Below are 16401 nucleotides of genomic sequence, written 5' to 3'. Positions count from 1 at the left end.
GGCGACATGGAGGCCGAGCTCGGCTACATCTACGGCGAGGACGCGCACGAAGCGCAGGAACCCGAGGAGGAGGACGAGGACGAGGAGGAGGAGGAGCCAGCTCCTAATCCGACGAAGGGGCGCCAGAAGAAGAAGCGGGCGGCTAGGACAGGCGAAGCACGCATCAAGTGGACATCCAAGGAGGAGGAATGCCTCGCCGAAGCATGGAAAGTCGTCTGCCTCAACCCGACCACCGGCATGAACCAGAGCTTCGAGACGTACTGGGACCGCATCAAGGCCGAGTTCGACGAGCGGAAGCTCGTCGACCCGTACTTCAAAGGCGTCTACATGCAGCGCGGCTCCAAGGCGATGGCGAACCATTGGGGGCGTATCCAGTTGGCGTGCAACAAATGGCATGGAATCGTCGAGGAGGTCGCGGCTCGCCCGGAGAGCGGCGCCAGCGTTGAGGATCAGGTACGTACGCCGTTCGCCCGCATCTCTTCGTCGTCAACGCCCGCCGCCCGCCAACTGTTTGATCCTCCGCGCAGCTGCTGCGTATGTTCACCATGTATCGGCGCGACAACCAAGACGACGACTTCAATCACCTTCACGTCTACAAGCGCATTGACAAGTGCGAGAAGTGGGCGGAAGTCCGACGTACCCTCGACAAGGCCAAGGAGACATACAAGCCGGACGCGACGACTCCGGGCGCGTCAGAGGGGCGGCCGGACGGCCACAAATTGGCAAAGAAGGAGGAAAATGCCGATGCGGCAACCGCACGAGTGCAGGAGTCCATCGAGCATTGCCTCGCCGACGCCCAGGCCCGGGCCGTCCTACGTGAAGAGAAGACCGAGGCGCGGTGGTCGTCGCTGATGAAGAACAGCGCCATCAAGCTCGACCTGCTCCGAACGAACGTCGCCACAAAGAAGAGGAACACCGACATGGCTTTTCTGATGGGCGGGACGGACATGCTCCAGAGCAACGACGAGCAGCTCAGGGCGTGGTACATGGTGGAGCACGGCCTCATCCTGAACCAGATGCAGACGGCAACGCCGACGACGCCGACGACGCAAGCTCCCGCGCCCACGACCGCACGGACGCCAAGCCCGAACGACGCCTCTACATCGCCGCCCAGCAGTGCCGAAGCCGCGCCGACACAGCCCAGCACCGAAGCAGCTCCGACACCGCCGAGCCCGCGCACGCCGACTCCGCCAACGCCTGGAGCCGACCCCGCCGAGTGAATCATTACGCACGCGAACTTGCGACGTGCAGCGCTTTGTTTTTTGTAACGCCAGACTACGTCTGATCGCCGGATTTGTGGCATCTTTTGAGAGCGGAAACGACCAAGTTTAAATTTCCCGCATCCTGGGACCGACGCTTGGGGGCGTGATTGGAAACTAGGTCGCCCCCAGGGCCGAACTAGCGCCGGCACGCCCCCAGGCCGCTCTATTTAGGCGCCTTGGGGGGCCGAACGGCTGAAGATGCCCTTACACCAAAAACTCATGCTCTACAAAACACACTAGTAGAGTAGTGAGACTCAACAAACACAGAAGGGCCAACCCAAGCCATCGCCGCAGAAGACCTCTTCTATATCGTGCCAACCCACTAGACAATCCATAATTGATATATCCACTGGGAGGCAAAAATACATCAACAAGCTCTTGAAACCATCATACGAGATGACTCGATGAAAGCACAAACAGTGTCGTGGGCGTGCAGGTCAGATAGGTTCTGGCTGGAGGCGGGTGAAAAACGGTTGCGCACAAGCGATTTGTGGTAACCTCGCACTTTTGTGGCTGCCGCCCGTGTGCCACATATTTGCCGCATGCAGAGCCATTTGTTGGCTGCCCATTTTATTTTATTTTGCAAAAAATGGTATTGGGCTGCTGTTGGAGGACTGCTTTTTTGCCCCTTCATGCCCTAAAAACGCCCTGTACCCAATAGTAAGGCAGCGGCTGAAGATGTTCTTACCTTTTCGATAAAGAAAATATATTAATATCATGAAGATACCAATTACATCAAGTCTCTGCAACAACGCAATGTCGTAAAGACATTGGGGATGCACATAACAAATAATAATAATAAGATCATGTTACAATGATCAATTCCTTGTAACTGGAACCACCACCTAGACAACACCTGAAGTCCAAATTCGTCAAAAGCGATGCCTCTAAGAAGAAAACAATGCACAAGCACCGTCATCGCCCGATCCTATATCTTAGGTTTTCATCTTGGAGAAGATCCATGCTTCCAAAACAATGCATTCAATAAGGTCATTGCTAGACTCAATCAATTAAGCCCAGACCTTGGGTTTTCGCCCTGAAAGTTAAGACTCTGTACTCCGCTTGTGTTGCCGCCTCACTTGCCGATGCCACTGCTACGAATCACGAATCACCAAGCAGAGTCCTCATCGCCACGAAGACTCGATCTGCCATTACAAGGCCTTAGACCTCAGCCACCATGCTGTTCTTTTTCACTGTCTTCACCATAAAAATCGAAATACAGATGCTCTTACATGGTCGACTGGCTCTTAATCGAGTGTTTTAAGGAAAAATTCTGAATCCGGTAGCATGGTTGTGTGCCAGTTTGAATCACTCGGTTGCTAAACAAAGTGTGAAGGGCAACATAAGCACAATATGTGTTACGAAACAATGACCAAATATTACATTACCAATGCTGTCCGGATTACATGTGTGACAATGTGACATGAACTAGATATAAATTTCAAATACAGTGAATATCCATTACAACTCTGTTTAAAAAAAACGATCCATTACAACAGTAGTAGTACTACGAGATGTGATCTACGGTCCTCGACGACACCAATGCACAAACCAGTAAGGAGAGAAAAGAAGCCCACACATTGTAAAGTACACACACACACACACACACATAGCGGACCGTGATCATACAGACGTGCTCAAAATAAGGTTTAATACATCCACAGTTTTATGAGCATGTCCAAGATCACCAAAAAGATCTCCTGCAAGCTCAAGCTGTGCATCTGTAGGAACCTTGAAATCCACCGCAATATCACCTCGGGGCACACCCATTATACGATGCACAGACTCTTCATTGACCGGTAACCTTCCGCGACCAGGTACAACAACCTCACGGGAATCAGGGTCGTATAGACCAGCAAGCCATTAGAAAGCCGATTGAACAGATTATCACACTTGATATTCTGTAGACTAGTGAAATCCATGTCATCGATCACAGCCATTCTCTCATCTGACATATCCTTACAGGCAGTCACAAGAGCACTAGGAGAAGCCCTATTCCGATCTGCGGGAGGCTTATGCTTCTTTAAGGGGTTCACCTCCTCAAAGTCATCATCTAATTTGCGCTTCCTTGGCATTGTGACCTGACACACAAAAATAACAAAAGAGAAAAAAGTTGAATTAATAGTCACACACATATTCTTATGATACATTGGTAACTTGTGAACATACAAACAAGATAACTCATCCACAACAGAGAATGACAAGGACATGTGTGCTTCTACTAGATATTGAATACCTGAATTTTTGTTTGCTTATAATACACCGATAAAAAGTATGAATCGGGCAAGATAACTTATGCAAATTAGGGATGGCAACAACTTATACACAAACACATATATTGGACATCACAGAACTAAGTATTCAGTGACATGATAAATTTTACAGTGGACTCCTGATAAATTATTCACACCACTGATGATAATATTCACAATTAAAGTTCATGTGAGCTAAATGATGGCACATCCATCAGTTAGAAACACAAAAGGAACACAAAATGCATCATGAAAACAGGACACGACTGATAGTGCTAACAAAGATCAGGGAAATCGAGCCGTGTAGCATTTAGAGAAAACCCTAGAAATCAGAATCATGAATGTATACTTCACTGATGGCGAATCATGAATGTATACATAATGGTTTTGCATCTAGAGAAAACCCTAGAAATCAGAATCGAGCCGTGTGGCAGAGGGGATCAGTTCAAAAATTACGGCAACTAGCCATGAAATCGAAAACGGCAAATTAATCACTGGAACGATGTGCATGCGAAACAGGGCCTAACAAATAGCATCTGCACCACAAATTGAACGCATTGGGCACATTTCTCGTCTGTTCTAACATGTGACCATCCCGACGAACATCCCGTCACTAATGGCGTCGAGAAACAGAGCACGAACTACTGGAGGCGGATGTGAGGGCGATTGAGTCGATGTTCACCGGTGGAACAGAATACTAGCGCCGAGAATCGGCCGGAGAAGGCGCCGCCGCTCGCCGTCACAGAGAGAGAGCGGGGGCGGAGCGACAGAGAAGCGGGCGCGCGGTTACCAGACGATTTGAGGCGCACGAACTACTGGGATGTGAGGGCGATTGAGTCGATACTCACCGGTGGAACAGAAGACCAGTGTCGAGAATCGGCCGGAGAAGCCGCCGCCGCTCGCCGTCGACGGAGAGAGAGCGCGCGCGGAGCGACAGAGAAGTGGGCGTGCCGTTACAGAGTAAATGAGGCGAGTGGTGGGGGAGGGGATAGTTAAGTCAATCGCACAACATGGGAGACGGTTCGAGCGAAGCGGGCGACGAAGAGATGGCCCACACACCAGCGATAGACAAATCGAAACTACTCGCTAGAACGTTTTGCGTCCGTCGGATTTGCAATTGACGTCATCCAGGTGGTGTGGCGATTTTGCAATAGGGCACAGGGTTGCCAAATACATTTTTCCTATTATGAATTATTAAATCCTACTATCCTAGTATGGTGCGTTAGTGTTGTCTGTAAAATAGTGAATTAATCTATTAATCACAGTGATTGCATTAGGATATTGGATCTGCATAATTTAGCAACTGAACAAACGATCAAGGAAATTGGCTCCGCCATACATCCTTGCTACTTCACACCCTTCCTGCAAATTTTGGTGATCAATTCCGGATTAGATCAGACGCGACGTCGGCGTGATCGTGAGCTCGTTAATTCTCCGGCCAACTAGCCAAGATTAGCACAACTAACAACTGCTTGCTCATCTCGCTCAGTTCCCACCTTATATCTATCACATTTGTACATCAAATTTCAATTCTTGTCATTTTTATGATTTATATTTATCAAGAGAAAAGGGTCGCCAAACACCAGAAATATTATTTCAACTTAATTGTTGAGGGCATGTTTTCAAAGTAAAACGATAGACGACTTGCTTGAGCATTGCATGAAAACTTGCTTCGAAAGGAATTCACAACTGATTCTCTTCTAATGAAATTGTTAATATACTTTATGTTATTGAAAATCATCGAGATTATATAACTAATTCAAATGTAACTACCACATGTCTATACTATATAGCAATGAAGCGGTATTTTTTTTTTCAACTTTGCTTGGCCCCTCCTATGTCCAAATCCTAGCTCCGCCCCTGATTGCCGTAGAGCGAGGGGTGGTGGGCGTGTCAGAGCAATTGGGGGGGGGGGGTGCGGGGGTATGAGAAGGCAAAGAGGCCAGGGGAGAGGTTTGTTGGGATTTATTGTACGGACTAGCCTCCCAACGCGAGAGGAGCAGTTCCATGAGGCGCAGGCCGATGCCGCCTACAACCACCACCTCCTCCAGAAGAATCTGCAGACGGAGGAGCAACTCGCTGACGGCAAGGCGGTCACGCCGGACGGGGACATGGCTAAGCAGGAGGCGCTGCTCGAGTTGTACCGCACCACCCACGACATCCGCCTTGCCCGCTAGCGGTACCACCAGCTGGTGGCAGAGGTGGCAGCCGCCGGCAAGGAGTGCGACGGCAAGGTGGAGGAGGCGGTCTTCGACCTGGTTCATTAGCAGAAGTCTCGCCGTGTCTTGAGCATTGGGTTAGCATTGGGTTATCTCAAATACTCTGGACCAAACACTTTCACGGCTGCCTTTGTAAATTGTTTGACGAAGAAGATTGAAGTACTCTCTCTCTCTCTCCCATTGCCAAGTTGTCATCAATGGAATCCATCGGAATACCTTATGTCATCATGCAACAATGCGGCAGTGACCTATTGCTCAATGTTATGTCCAAGAGCTCTGGCACAGTTCCTCCTTTGAGCGAAGGATTGATCATGTTGTTTCACAACATTGCAAATGTGAGGAAACAAGCTCGTGGACATCCTAAACCAGTGTCGAAAGTGCCTCTCTAGATAGGGAGGTATTGTGGCAAAGTAGTTGTGCCACAATCGGTCGCCCGCCTCTTACCGTTCTCTCCATAGAAACTCATGACCAAAAACCGAACCTCCGTGCTTCAGCTTCTTGTTCTTGTGCATCATCACAATCATAGCAATATCTCCCTCCCCGGTGAAATCAAATTTCCCCATCTAACAAGGAATCATTGTAATAGTTGGAGTCACATGAATTCAAGTACGGATGAAACTATCTATCAAGTATAGTTCTACAAGGACAGTCCGTTCTACAAATGCATAGAAAAAACACAAACAATTTTTTTACGTTTGTAGATATTCCATTAAACAACTAGTGTGCGAGGAGGAGCAATCCGGCCGACGAGTCGTCGATGGCTTGCGGCTTCCTGGAGGGGGTGGGAAACGACCACTGGAAGTTCTCCTCAACGTGGGGAAGGCATCTATGCATCCAGAAGTCAGAGACGCCGCGCCGTTGCCGCTCAAATGTCACCGGACCTCCGCTCGGCCGCGACAGTGGGGCTACCGGCTATGGTGCTCCGTCGGATGCTAGGTCACCAAGTAGGGGCATAGACGAATGGCCATGGCCACTACGGCGACGAATCGACACGGGCGGAGGCCAAATCAGGGCAGGCAGCGAGGCCGTGGTCGGCTAGAGGAGGAGTAGTACGGTTGGGAAGTACTTCGGGGCATGCGGTGGAGCGGCAGTGGTGGCCTACGGTGGCGGATTAGCGACTGCGGCGGCGGTGGGCGTGCGGGTCAGACATGTTCCGGCTGGAGGCGGGTGAAAAACGGCTGAGCACAGACGATTTGTGGCAGCCTTGCGCTTTTGCGGTTGCCGCATATTTGCCGAATGCAGAGCCACTTTTTGGGCTGCCCTTTTTTTTGCAAAAAAAATTGGTATTGGGCTGCTATTGGAGGACTTTTTTTTTTGCCCCTTCATGCCCTAAAAACGCCTTGTACCCAATAATAAGGTAGCGTTGAAGATGCTCTTACCTTTTAATAATGGAATATATTAATATCGTGAAAATACCAATTACATCAAGCCTCTGCAACAACGTAATGTCGTAAAGACATTAAGGATGCACACAACCAAAACACAAAAAAACAAGAATAAAGAAACCCCGCTATACTGATCAATTCCTTGTAGGTAGAACCACCACCTAGACAACACCTGAAGTACAAATTCGTCAAACGCGATGCCTCCAAGAACTGCCAGACTCAATCAATTAAGGCCAGACCTTGGGTTTTCGCCCTGAAAGTTAAGACTCTGTACTCCGCTTGTGTTGCCGCCCCCATTTGCCGATGCCACTGCTACGAATCACGAATCACCAAGCAGAGTCCTCATCGCCACGAAGACTCGATCTGCCATTACAAGGCCTTAGACCTCAGCCACCATGCCGTTCTTTGTCACTGTCTTCATCATAAAAATCGAAATACAGATGCTCTTATATGGTTGACCGGCTCTTAATCGAGTGTTTTAAGGAAAGACTCTGAATCCAATAGCATGGTTGCGTGCCAATTCGTATCACTCGGTTGCTAAAGAGGAGTGCGAAGAGCAACATAAGTACAATATGTGTTACGAAACGATGACCAAATATTACATTACCAATGCTGCGCGGATTACATGTGTGACAGTGTGACACGAACCACATAACTTCCCAACACAGTGACGATCCATTACAACAGTAGTAGTAGTAGTAGTAGAATCAGATGTAATCTACTGTCCTCGACAACACCAATGCACAAACAAGTAGGGAGAGAAAAGAAGCCCACACACTGTACAGTACACAGACATAGCGGACCGTGATCATACAGACGTGCTTCGTGACGCGGGAGCACCGTGCACCTTGTAAGCTCTTCTAAGCTTCCGCGGGAGCACCGCAAAAGCAGAGGAGCTTCGCGATGCGCTTCATGACGCCGCCGCGCCTCGCCGGCGGCTTGCTCTGCTTCGCCTTCCCTTCTTCAGCACCGTGCCCCTTCTCCATGGAGACAGAGAGACAACAGATATTACTGGCGAGAATGATCTGTTGAGGAGGAGGATCAGAGCCAAAAACACTTCACGGCACCAACACTCGGCAGGGGAGACGTATAAATACACCCATGCCTCTTGGAAGAACTGCACGGCCAGCCATTTTCACGCCATTTTCGGGGTTAAAATCAGGCAAATGCATGGTAAGTACGTACGTGTGACTGGGCGCTGGGTTTCTTGTCTGCTCCTCCAGCTCTGTAACTTCACGCTGATGTCCCCAGTTGCACCGCCGTTGCATTCTCTAAATCCTTTCGGCCTTTTTCTCCAAAAACGTACGGGCGTGTCCCCTGCGGAAGAAAATGTCCGTCCATTTTCGGTCACCGTCTGCCGATCATTTCGCGTACAATCACTTGACTGCAACTAGCGAGCTAGTGCCGCCGGCGACCAGGTAGGTTTATGGAATGTTCCAGCCTTTTGGATGGATCCAAGCCACGCCGAAAGTGAACAAGTGGACAGACGGACGTCATTTTCCGACGTGACTTCAAAAGAGAAAACAACCTGAAACAGGGCTTGATCAGTTGCAAGGCAATTCACTCACTTGATCAGTTACGAATGTATGTAGATATATTTTAGAGTGTAGATTTACTCATTTTACTTTATACGTTGTTCGCATTGAAATCTCTAAAAAAACTTATATTTAGGAACGGAAGGAGTATACACCTTAGCCTATTATAGTACTTTCTCCGTCCCAAAATAAGTGTCTTAATTTTGTACTAAAATTAGTGCAAAGTTATACTAAAGTGAAAACACTTATTTTGGGACGGAGGGAGTATGATATATCAGTACTCCGTCGTACTTTGGTTATCTAAACTAACCTGGGAGGCACACGCAGTTTACTAGTATAGAGTGCGCGGTTGTCTGACTATGTGTGCGCTTACATCTGCGCTACGGAAGGCGGTACCATCCATGTGAGGCATGATTCCATCGATTCATTTTTGATATATTGATCGAATATTAATCTCCAACATGATTTTTTATTTTTTAATGCATTGGTTATAAATAATAGACTTACTCGCATAACATTATATCGATGCCTTAGAGTTGCACTACCTTTTACTTCTCCTTGCACATTACCGAACAATGCTCCGTTTCAAGAAAAAAAACATTGGGAAACATTGCAAGTTCTATATAATATGTTTGCAATTTTTTTTTAACTTGGGTTCTTTTAGTTCTTTTTATTCCTACAAGTTTTTTTTCTTTCTATCAGGTAACTCCAAACAAAAATTCAATCTATAACACACACACACACACACACACACACATATATATATATATATAGTTTTTGTTTATTTATTCTCACCTTTGCTATTTCTTGGTACTTGTTTATTTTTATCTCAACTTTTTGGCCCTCCAATTTCTCATATATTCATGCGACATAAGTGTGATGCATCAAGCCCCTGACAATGTTATTTTATTGTTAGCAAACAAAAGTGGAACCCATGTTCGATTTTTTTTAGAGAGAGAGGTGCCAAAAAAGCAGTGGTTGTAACCTAAAGATCATGCGACACAACTAATCACATTTGTTGGGTGGTCTACTTAATTCGTATCCGTTCTTAAAATGCATTACTTTAGAAGTGTTCTTGCATAAAATGGAATTGTGCAAGTTTTGTATAACTTGTGTGCAAGTTCTGAATATTGCATTTTTTATAGTGGCTCTGTTTATTTTTTTATTAGGGTAATATTATTCCATAAATTCAGTCTACTATATTAGAGTTTTGGTATCTTTATCCTTTTGTTTAATTTTCTATCAGGAAATATTATTCCATATATTATATATACCATAGCAACCTGTTTGCATTTTATTCTTCAGTTTTGCTAGAACTCATCTAGATGAGATTTAATTTGGTCTCATTCACCTTTTATAACCATTGGATGTGGTGCTATAAGATGCGTGTGTGCTGACGTGGGTTGTATCCGTTCTTGTTTTCCAGGTGAATGAGACCAAATTACGTCTCATCTAGATAAGTTCTAGATATTCTCTTTATTCTTTGTTTATTTTTAAATATCAAGAGGGCCTTTTTCCGCCGTTCATTTTTATCTCTCTTATTATCACCCATTCCAAGCCATTTCTTCAGAAACAAGAATACTTAGAGGAGACACGAAACCATAATCCTATAGCGAACGAAAAAAGCAAATAAAACATGTTATAATCTTTTTAGTTTTAGTTTTTTTTACATGGTAATACTATTCCATGAGCTCTATCTACTACAGTAGAATCCATTTGTTTAATTTTCTACCGGGAAATGTTATTCCAAAGGTTATATATACTATAGCAATATTTTGGTATTTTATTCTTTAATTCTTTTTAAATATCAAGAGGGGCTTTTTCTACCATTCATTTTTATCTCTCTTATTATTACCCGTTTTGAGAAATTTCTTCAGAAATAAGAATGCTTAGAGGAGACACAAAGCCAGAATGCTATAGCAAATGAAAAAAAAAGCAAATACAACATGTTATAAATTATTTTCAAAAAGAGAGACAGCCTTAAATTATTGTGACATTTATATGATCCAAACATGAATTAAGGTAATAAAAATAGAGGGCCTCGATATGCCAGCCACACAAAGGACAACAGACAAGAAACAAGAAATATGAATCCAATAGACAAGATATTGAGCCCCTCTATTTTCCAATAGACACCAACGCCCGTCACCTGCCTTCGGCACCACCATAGCAGCCACCAAAAGAGAAAAATGATGAGTCACCTTCTCACCCGAACTCGACGCGGCTCCATCTCTGATATGCAGCTTTGCGGACCTCCAAGGTGGCTCGGCAAAGACGAAACCATTACGTTGAACGAATTAGACCGGGGAAACACCCCGGACACGCCATTAAACTCCAGATCTGGCACCCCCACATGACTAAGACGTCGGAGGGGGAAACCATATCTGCCATTCACGAACCACGAGCCCAGCACACGTTCCTTCTTCCAAACGTCGTCGATGCAGATCACAATCTGCATCCGCTCCTCGACTACCTCCCAAGCTCCGCGCCGACGTTGGAGCAGACGTCGTCGCAACGGCGGAGCCCGAGGACACATGTCCACCACAAGCATGCCGCCGACGTCACAACATCCCCATTTGAACATGATGGTTCCCAGATCCTTCACCGACAATAGAGACGATCGCCTCACCGGAGAAGAATCAGGAGCTTCTTTATTCAGCATCGTCGTCGCAGCCGCCAAAGCAAAGACGTCGAACGATCCAAAACCCTAAGCTTCTTGGGGCCTAAAACATCAAGCTAAAACAATCCACAGGTGCGGGATCCAGCGACCCCCTCACCATCGATGACCAAACCGGCTCAGTTTGCTCACAGCAAACGCGATGTCAGGCCTCGTTGCGCTCGCTAGGTACATCAGTGAACCATTGATTTGAGAGTATCTCAATTGATCTTTAGCCGTGCCTTTGGACTTTCGAATCAACACACTAGGATCATATGGTATTTGAGATGGCGTGCAGTCCGAATATCCAAAACGACTCAACACCTTCTCAACATAATGGGATTGCAGAAGTGTAATTCCACCCTCATTATCTCTCAGTAGCTTGATGTTTAAGATAACATCAGCCACACCAAGGTTTTTCATCTCAAAGTTCTGAGATATAAACGATTTGACCTCCTCAATGACTTTGAGGTTTGTTCTGAATATCAGTATGTCATCAACATACAAGCACGGTATAACTCCTTCGCCCCCACCATGGCGATAGTATACACATTTGTCAGCCTCATTAACAACGAAACCAACAGATGTCAGAGTTGTATTAAACTTATCATGCCATTTCTTAGGTGCTTGTTTCAGGCCATATAAAGATTTTATCAACCTACACACCTTTCTTTCGTGACCATCTATCACAAAGCCATCAGGCTGTTGCATGTAGATTTCCTCCTTTAGCTCTCCATTTAAAAAAGCCGTCTTAACATCCATCTGATGGACGAGAAGACCGTGCGAGGCCGCCAACGAGAGTAATACTCGAATGGTGGTCAGTCTAGCCACAGGTGAATAAGTATCGAAGAAATCTTCCTCTTCTTGCTGGGCATAGCCCTTGGCCACAAGCCTAGCCTTGTACTTTTCAATAGTACCATCGGGCCTAAGCTTCTTTTTGAACACCCACTTACACCCAGTGGTTTGCAACCATAGGGACGATCAGTGATCTCCCATGTCCCGTTAGCCATGATGGAATCCATCTCGCTACGGACCGCATCCTTCCAGTAGTCAGCTTCTGGAGAGGCATACGCTTCTGAAATAGAAGTGGGAGTATCATCCACGAGGTACACGAAGAAATCATCACCAAAGGTCTTTACAGTCCTTTGTCTCTTGCCCCTACCAAGGGTTTCCTCGTCATCCTCCTCAGGATTTTCATAATGTGTTTGTTCATAATATTCCATAGGAATGGCAGGTTCAGGAGTCTCCTCAGATTCCTGTCTAGAAGTGCTTTGCATATCTCTCATAGGAAAAATATCCTCGAAGAATGTAGCATCCTTAGACTCCATAATTGTACCGACCTTCTGGTCAGGTATCTCAGATTTCACTACTGGAAATCTATAGCCAACGCTGTTCTTAGCGTAACCCAAATTAACGCAGTCCACAATCTTTAGTCCAAGCTTACGCTTTTTGAGGATCGGCACATTGACTTTCGTCAAACAGCCCCAAGTATGCAAGTACGAGAGTGTTGTCCTTCTCTTTGCCCATTTCTCATAGGGAGTGATCTCATTATCCTTTGTCGGAACTTTATTCAGGACATGACATGCCGTCAATATAGCCTCCTCCCACCATGCCTTGGATAAACCCGATATATCTAACATGGCATTAACCAAATCAGTTAGAGTACGGTTTTTCCGCTCGGCAACCCCGTTTGACTGGGGTGAATAGGGAGGCGTCCTCTCATGAATAATGCCATGTTCCGCATAGAAAGAATCAAACTCACTCGAGAAGTACTCTCCACCACGATCTGACCGGACTCATTTAATTTTCTTTTCAAGTTGTTTCTCAACTTCTGCCTTATAGATTTTAAAGTAGTGTAGAGCCTCATCTTTAGTGTTTAACAGATACACATAGCAATATCTAGTGGAGTCATCTATCAATGTCATGAAGTATTTCTTTCCACCTTTAGTCAACACACCATTCATCTCACAAAGATCTGAATGTATGAGTTTTAATGGTGCCAAGTGTCTCTCCTCCGCGGCCTTGTGAGGCTTGCGAGGTTGCTTAGCTTGCACACATGAAAGGCACTTAGAACCTTTGGCTAAGGTGAAACTCGGGATTAAATCCAACTTGGCTAGCCGCGTCATAACACCGAAACTAATGTGACAAAGACGTGAATGTCAAACTTCAGATTCATTAACATTCGAATGAATATGGTTCATGACTTTATTACAAAAATCTGCGAGGGAAAGGCGGAACATCCCTCCGCTCTCATAACCTTTTCCAACAGAGTCCATATTTCATAACAACTAATTTATTAGACTCGAAAACCAACTAAAACCCTTCTCTACATAGAAGGGAGCCACTAACGAGGTTCTTCTTGATGGCAGGGACATGCTGCACGTTCTTCAGCTGCACAATCCTTCCCGAAGTAAACTTCAGATCGACCGTGCCAACACCATGAAAAGAAGCACTCGCGCCATTCCCCATCAATACGGACCCGTGACTTGTGGCCTGGTAAGAAGTGAACAATGAAATGTCAGCACACACATGAACACCTGCACCTGTGTCCACCCACCAATTTTTGGGTTGAAACACTGAAAAAACAGTAAATAAATTACCGTATCCAGATGCACCATTCTCATTGTTGCCCACAATCATGTTGACAGACTTGGAGTCCTGTCCTGACTTCTTGTACTTGTTTGGGCACTTGTTGGCCCAATATTCAACCGAACCACAAGTAAAGCAGCCCTCATCCTTCTTGTTCTTCTTAAAGGTCTTCTTACCCTTCTTCTTAAAGTCGGTATTCTATTGGACACTGTTCTTTCCCTTGGGCTTGTGGGAGTTATGGCTCCTCTGGTTCACCATGTTGGCGACAGAAGTTCCTTCGGTCCCTTTTCCATGCGAGTCTTTTGCCCTCGAATTTTGCTCAACACTCAGATGGCCAATGACATCCTCCATAGAGAATTCACGCCTCTGATGTTTCAGAGTGGTGGCAAAGTTCCTTCAGGAATTAGGGAGCTTAGCGATTATGCAGCCCGCGACAAACTTGCCTGGTAACTCGCACTTAAGAAGTTCAAGCTCCTTAACGATGCATATTATCTCATGAGCCTGCTCCAATACAGGACGGTTTTCAACCATCTTGTAATCATGAAACTGCTCTATAATATACATCTCGCTCCCTGCATCGGCGGCCCCGAATTTAGATTCGAGCGCCTCCCACAAGTCCTTGGCGACATGCACATATAAATATGCATCGACCAGTTTATCTCCGATCACGCTAAGAACTGCTCTGAGAAACACAACGGTAGCTTCCTTGAACGCCTTCTCCTGTTCAGGAGCAATCGTTCCCGTGGAGACACCGGTGACCCAGAACACGTTCATAGCCGCGAGCCATAACGTGGTCTTAGTCTACCAACGCTTAAAGTATGTACCGGTAAACTTATCCGGTTTCAGTGCAGCGGCAAAGCCACTTGCCGAAAAATTCCTACACATAATAGGTTTTTGGATTGTTGAGTAAATAGGCAATTTCTCGATTAAATTAATCCACGAGTAAATCACTAGCACGACATTGACACAAATAAACACATACTGATATTCAGTCAAGCTAGCACATACTACGCTAATTGCAGAAAGATCTACGTATAACGGTAGCATGGCTAAAACAGAAAACAGTAAGAGCGGGATAAACGAGTTATACCCTCCAGTAGGCCATGCAGAGGCCGCGGCTTTGGTGGCGGCAGCGGCAGCCTTCTTGTCGGCTTCAGCTTTCTCGGCGGCAGCACGTTCGGCGTCGGTGGACATGGTGATGATGAAGGCGACGCAAACGTAGAGGAAGTAGACGATCGGAAGCGAGCAGTCGCGTAATCGCTGCCCAAAAACCTATTCGCCCTTCACCCCGTACAGGAACCAGAAGGGCGTGGTTTCGGAGACCTGCTCTCCCGTCGACCGTGTACGCGGCGGACGGGATGGAGTCACCAGCGGCAGCAGCAGCAAGGGAACGACGGTGGGCGTGCGCATGGAGCAGATGTGATCTGTTTGTGGCGGCTAGGGTTAGGAGGCACCGCACACTTATATAGACGCAGCGGGTGGAGAGGCATAGGCTCGACCCACGTCCGAGTCTCCGTTAGTGACTGGCAAAAATAAGCGCGTAGGTGTGAGCTCGGCTCGGCTCAATCCCGCAACCCGCGGCGCGTCGTGACGAGGCGGGCGGCGGAGGAGAAGTGCGCGAGGGCCTCTTCTCTTCTCAAGCTCCAATAGCATGTAGAAGAGAAACTCTTATAAACCACTCTAACTCTCCTTCCACTAGCGGGGTGGGACTAAACTTCCCACTACACCTAGTGCCATATAACCCACATGGGCCCTTAGAGATTTTTCGGAAATTGCTATATGGGCCTAGAGCCCATCTCATATTTCAGCAAATACACGACACAAACAGAAGATGTGAGACTAACCTAGCTAAAGAATACACCTACCTGCTGACCTGCAAGGCTGCAAGCAAGACTGCTAATCAAGTGGAAACCCACAGATGCATCACCAAACCATGCCTAGCTACCTGACTGAGGGCCAGCTAAGCTAACAAGGTACTAGTATCACACAGATAAACACAATACGTCCATCAGTACCTAACGACGCGCAGCTCGATCGACAGACAGATCATGTCAACTAATCTTTGGTGCCAGAGGAGGAGAAGCAGCCGCGGAGGAGGTCCCACATGCTCTTCTTCACCCCGTTGTGGTCAGCCATCCTTCTTCTTCTTCACCCTGTTGTGGTCAGCAAACAAAAAAAAAAAGCAAATACAACATGTTATATATATTTCAAATAGAGAGATAACCTGAAATTATTGTGACAGTTATATGATCCAAACATGAATTAAGGTAATAAAAATAGAGGGGCTCAATATGCCAGCCACACAAAGGACAACAAATAAGACACAAGAAATATGATGCCAACAGACAAGACACAAGAAATGTATTAGTTAGCAAGAACGACTAATAGCATGATTGAAAACTAAGCATTTTTCTGGTAAAATACATATAAAAATTATTTTAATTTGACTTATGGCTGCAAAGTTATAGAATGATTGTTTCATATATTCTCTGTACATAATAAA

At 46.2% G+C, this 16401-nt stretch overlaps 1 protein-coding gene across 1 annotated transcript; it reads right to left on the bottom strand.

The window, feature by feature from the left end:
* Positions 1–592: 592 nt before the first annotated feature.
* LOC147966148 (uncharacterized) lies at positions 593–1225 on the bottom strand. Its single transcript, XM_087527914.1, has one exon. It carries the CDS (start codon positions 1223–1225, stop codon positions 593–595), a length of 633 nt encoding a protein of 210 aa, XP_087384040.1.
* Between the last annotated feature and the right edge of the window lie 15176 nt (positions 1226–16401).

Source organism: Triticum urartu, chromosome 6A (assembly GCF_056163025.1).
Source record: "Triticum urartu cultivar PI428250 chromosome 6A, HENAU_Tu73, whole genome shotgun sequence".
NCBI classification, from domain to species: Eukaryota; Viridiplantae; Streptophyta; class Magnoliopsida; order Poales; family Poaceae; genus Triticum; species Triticum urartu.
Note: the sequence above shows the minus strand (reverse complement) of the source record. Positions and strands in the feature narration are given on the sequence as shown.

Coding starts and splice junctions, on each gene's coding strand:
- LOC147966148 (XM_087527914.1), bottom strand. CDS start 1,225: ATGATTCACTCGGCGGGGTCGGCTCCAGGCGTTGGCGGAGTCGGCGTG.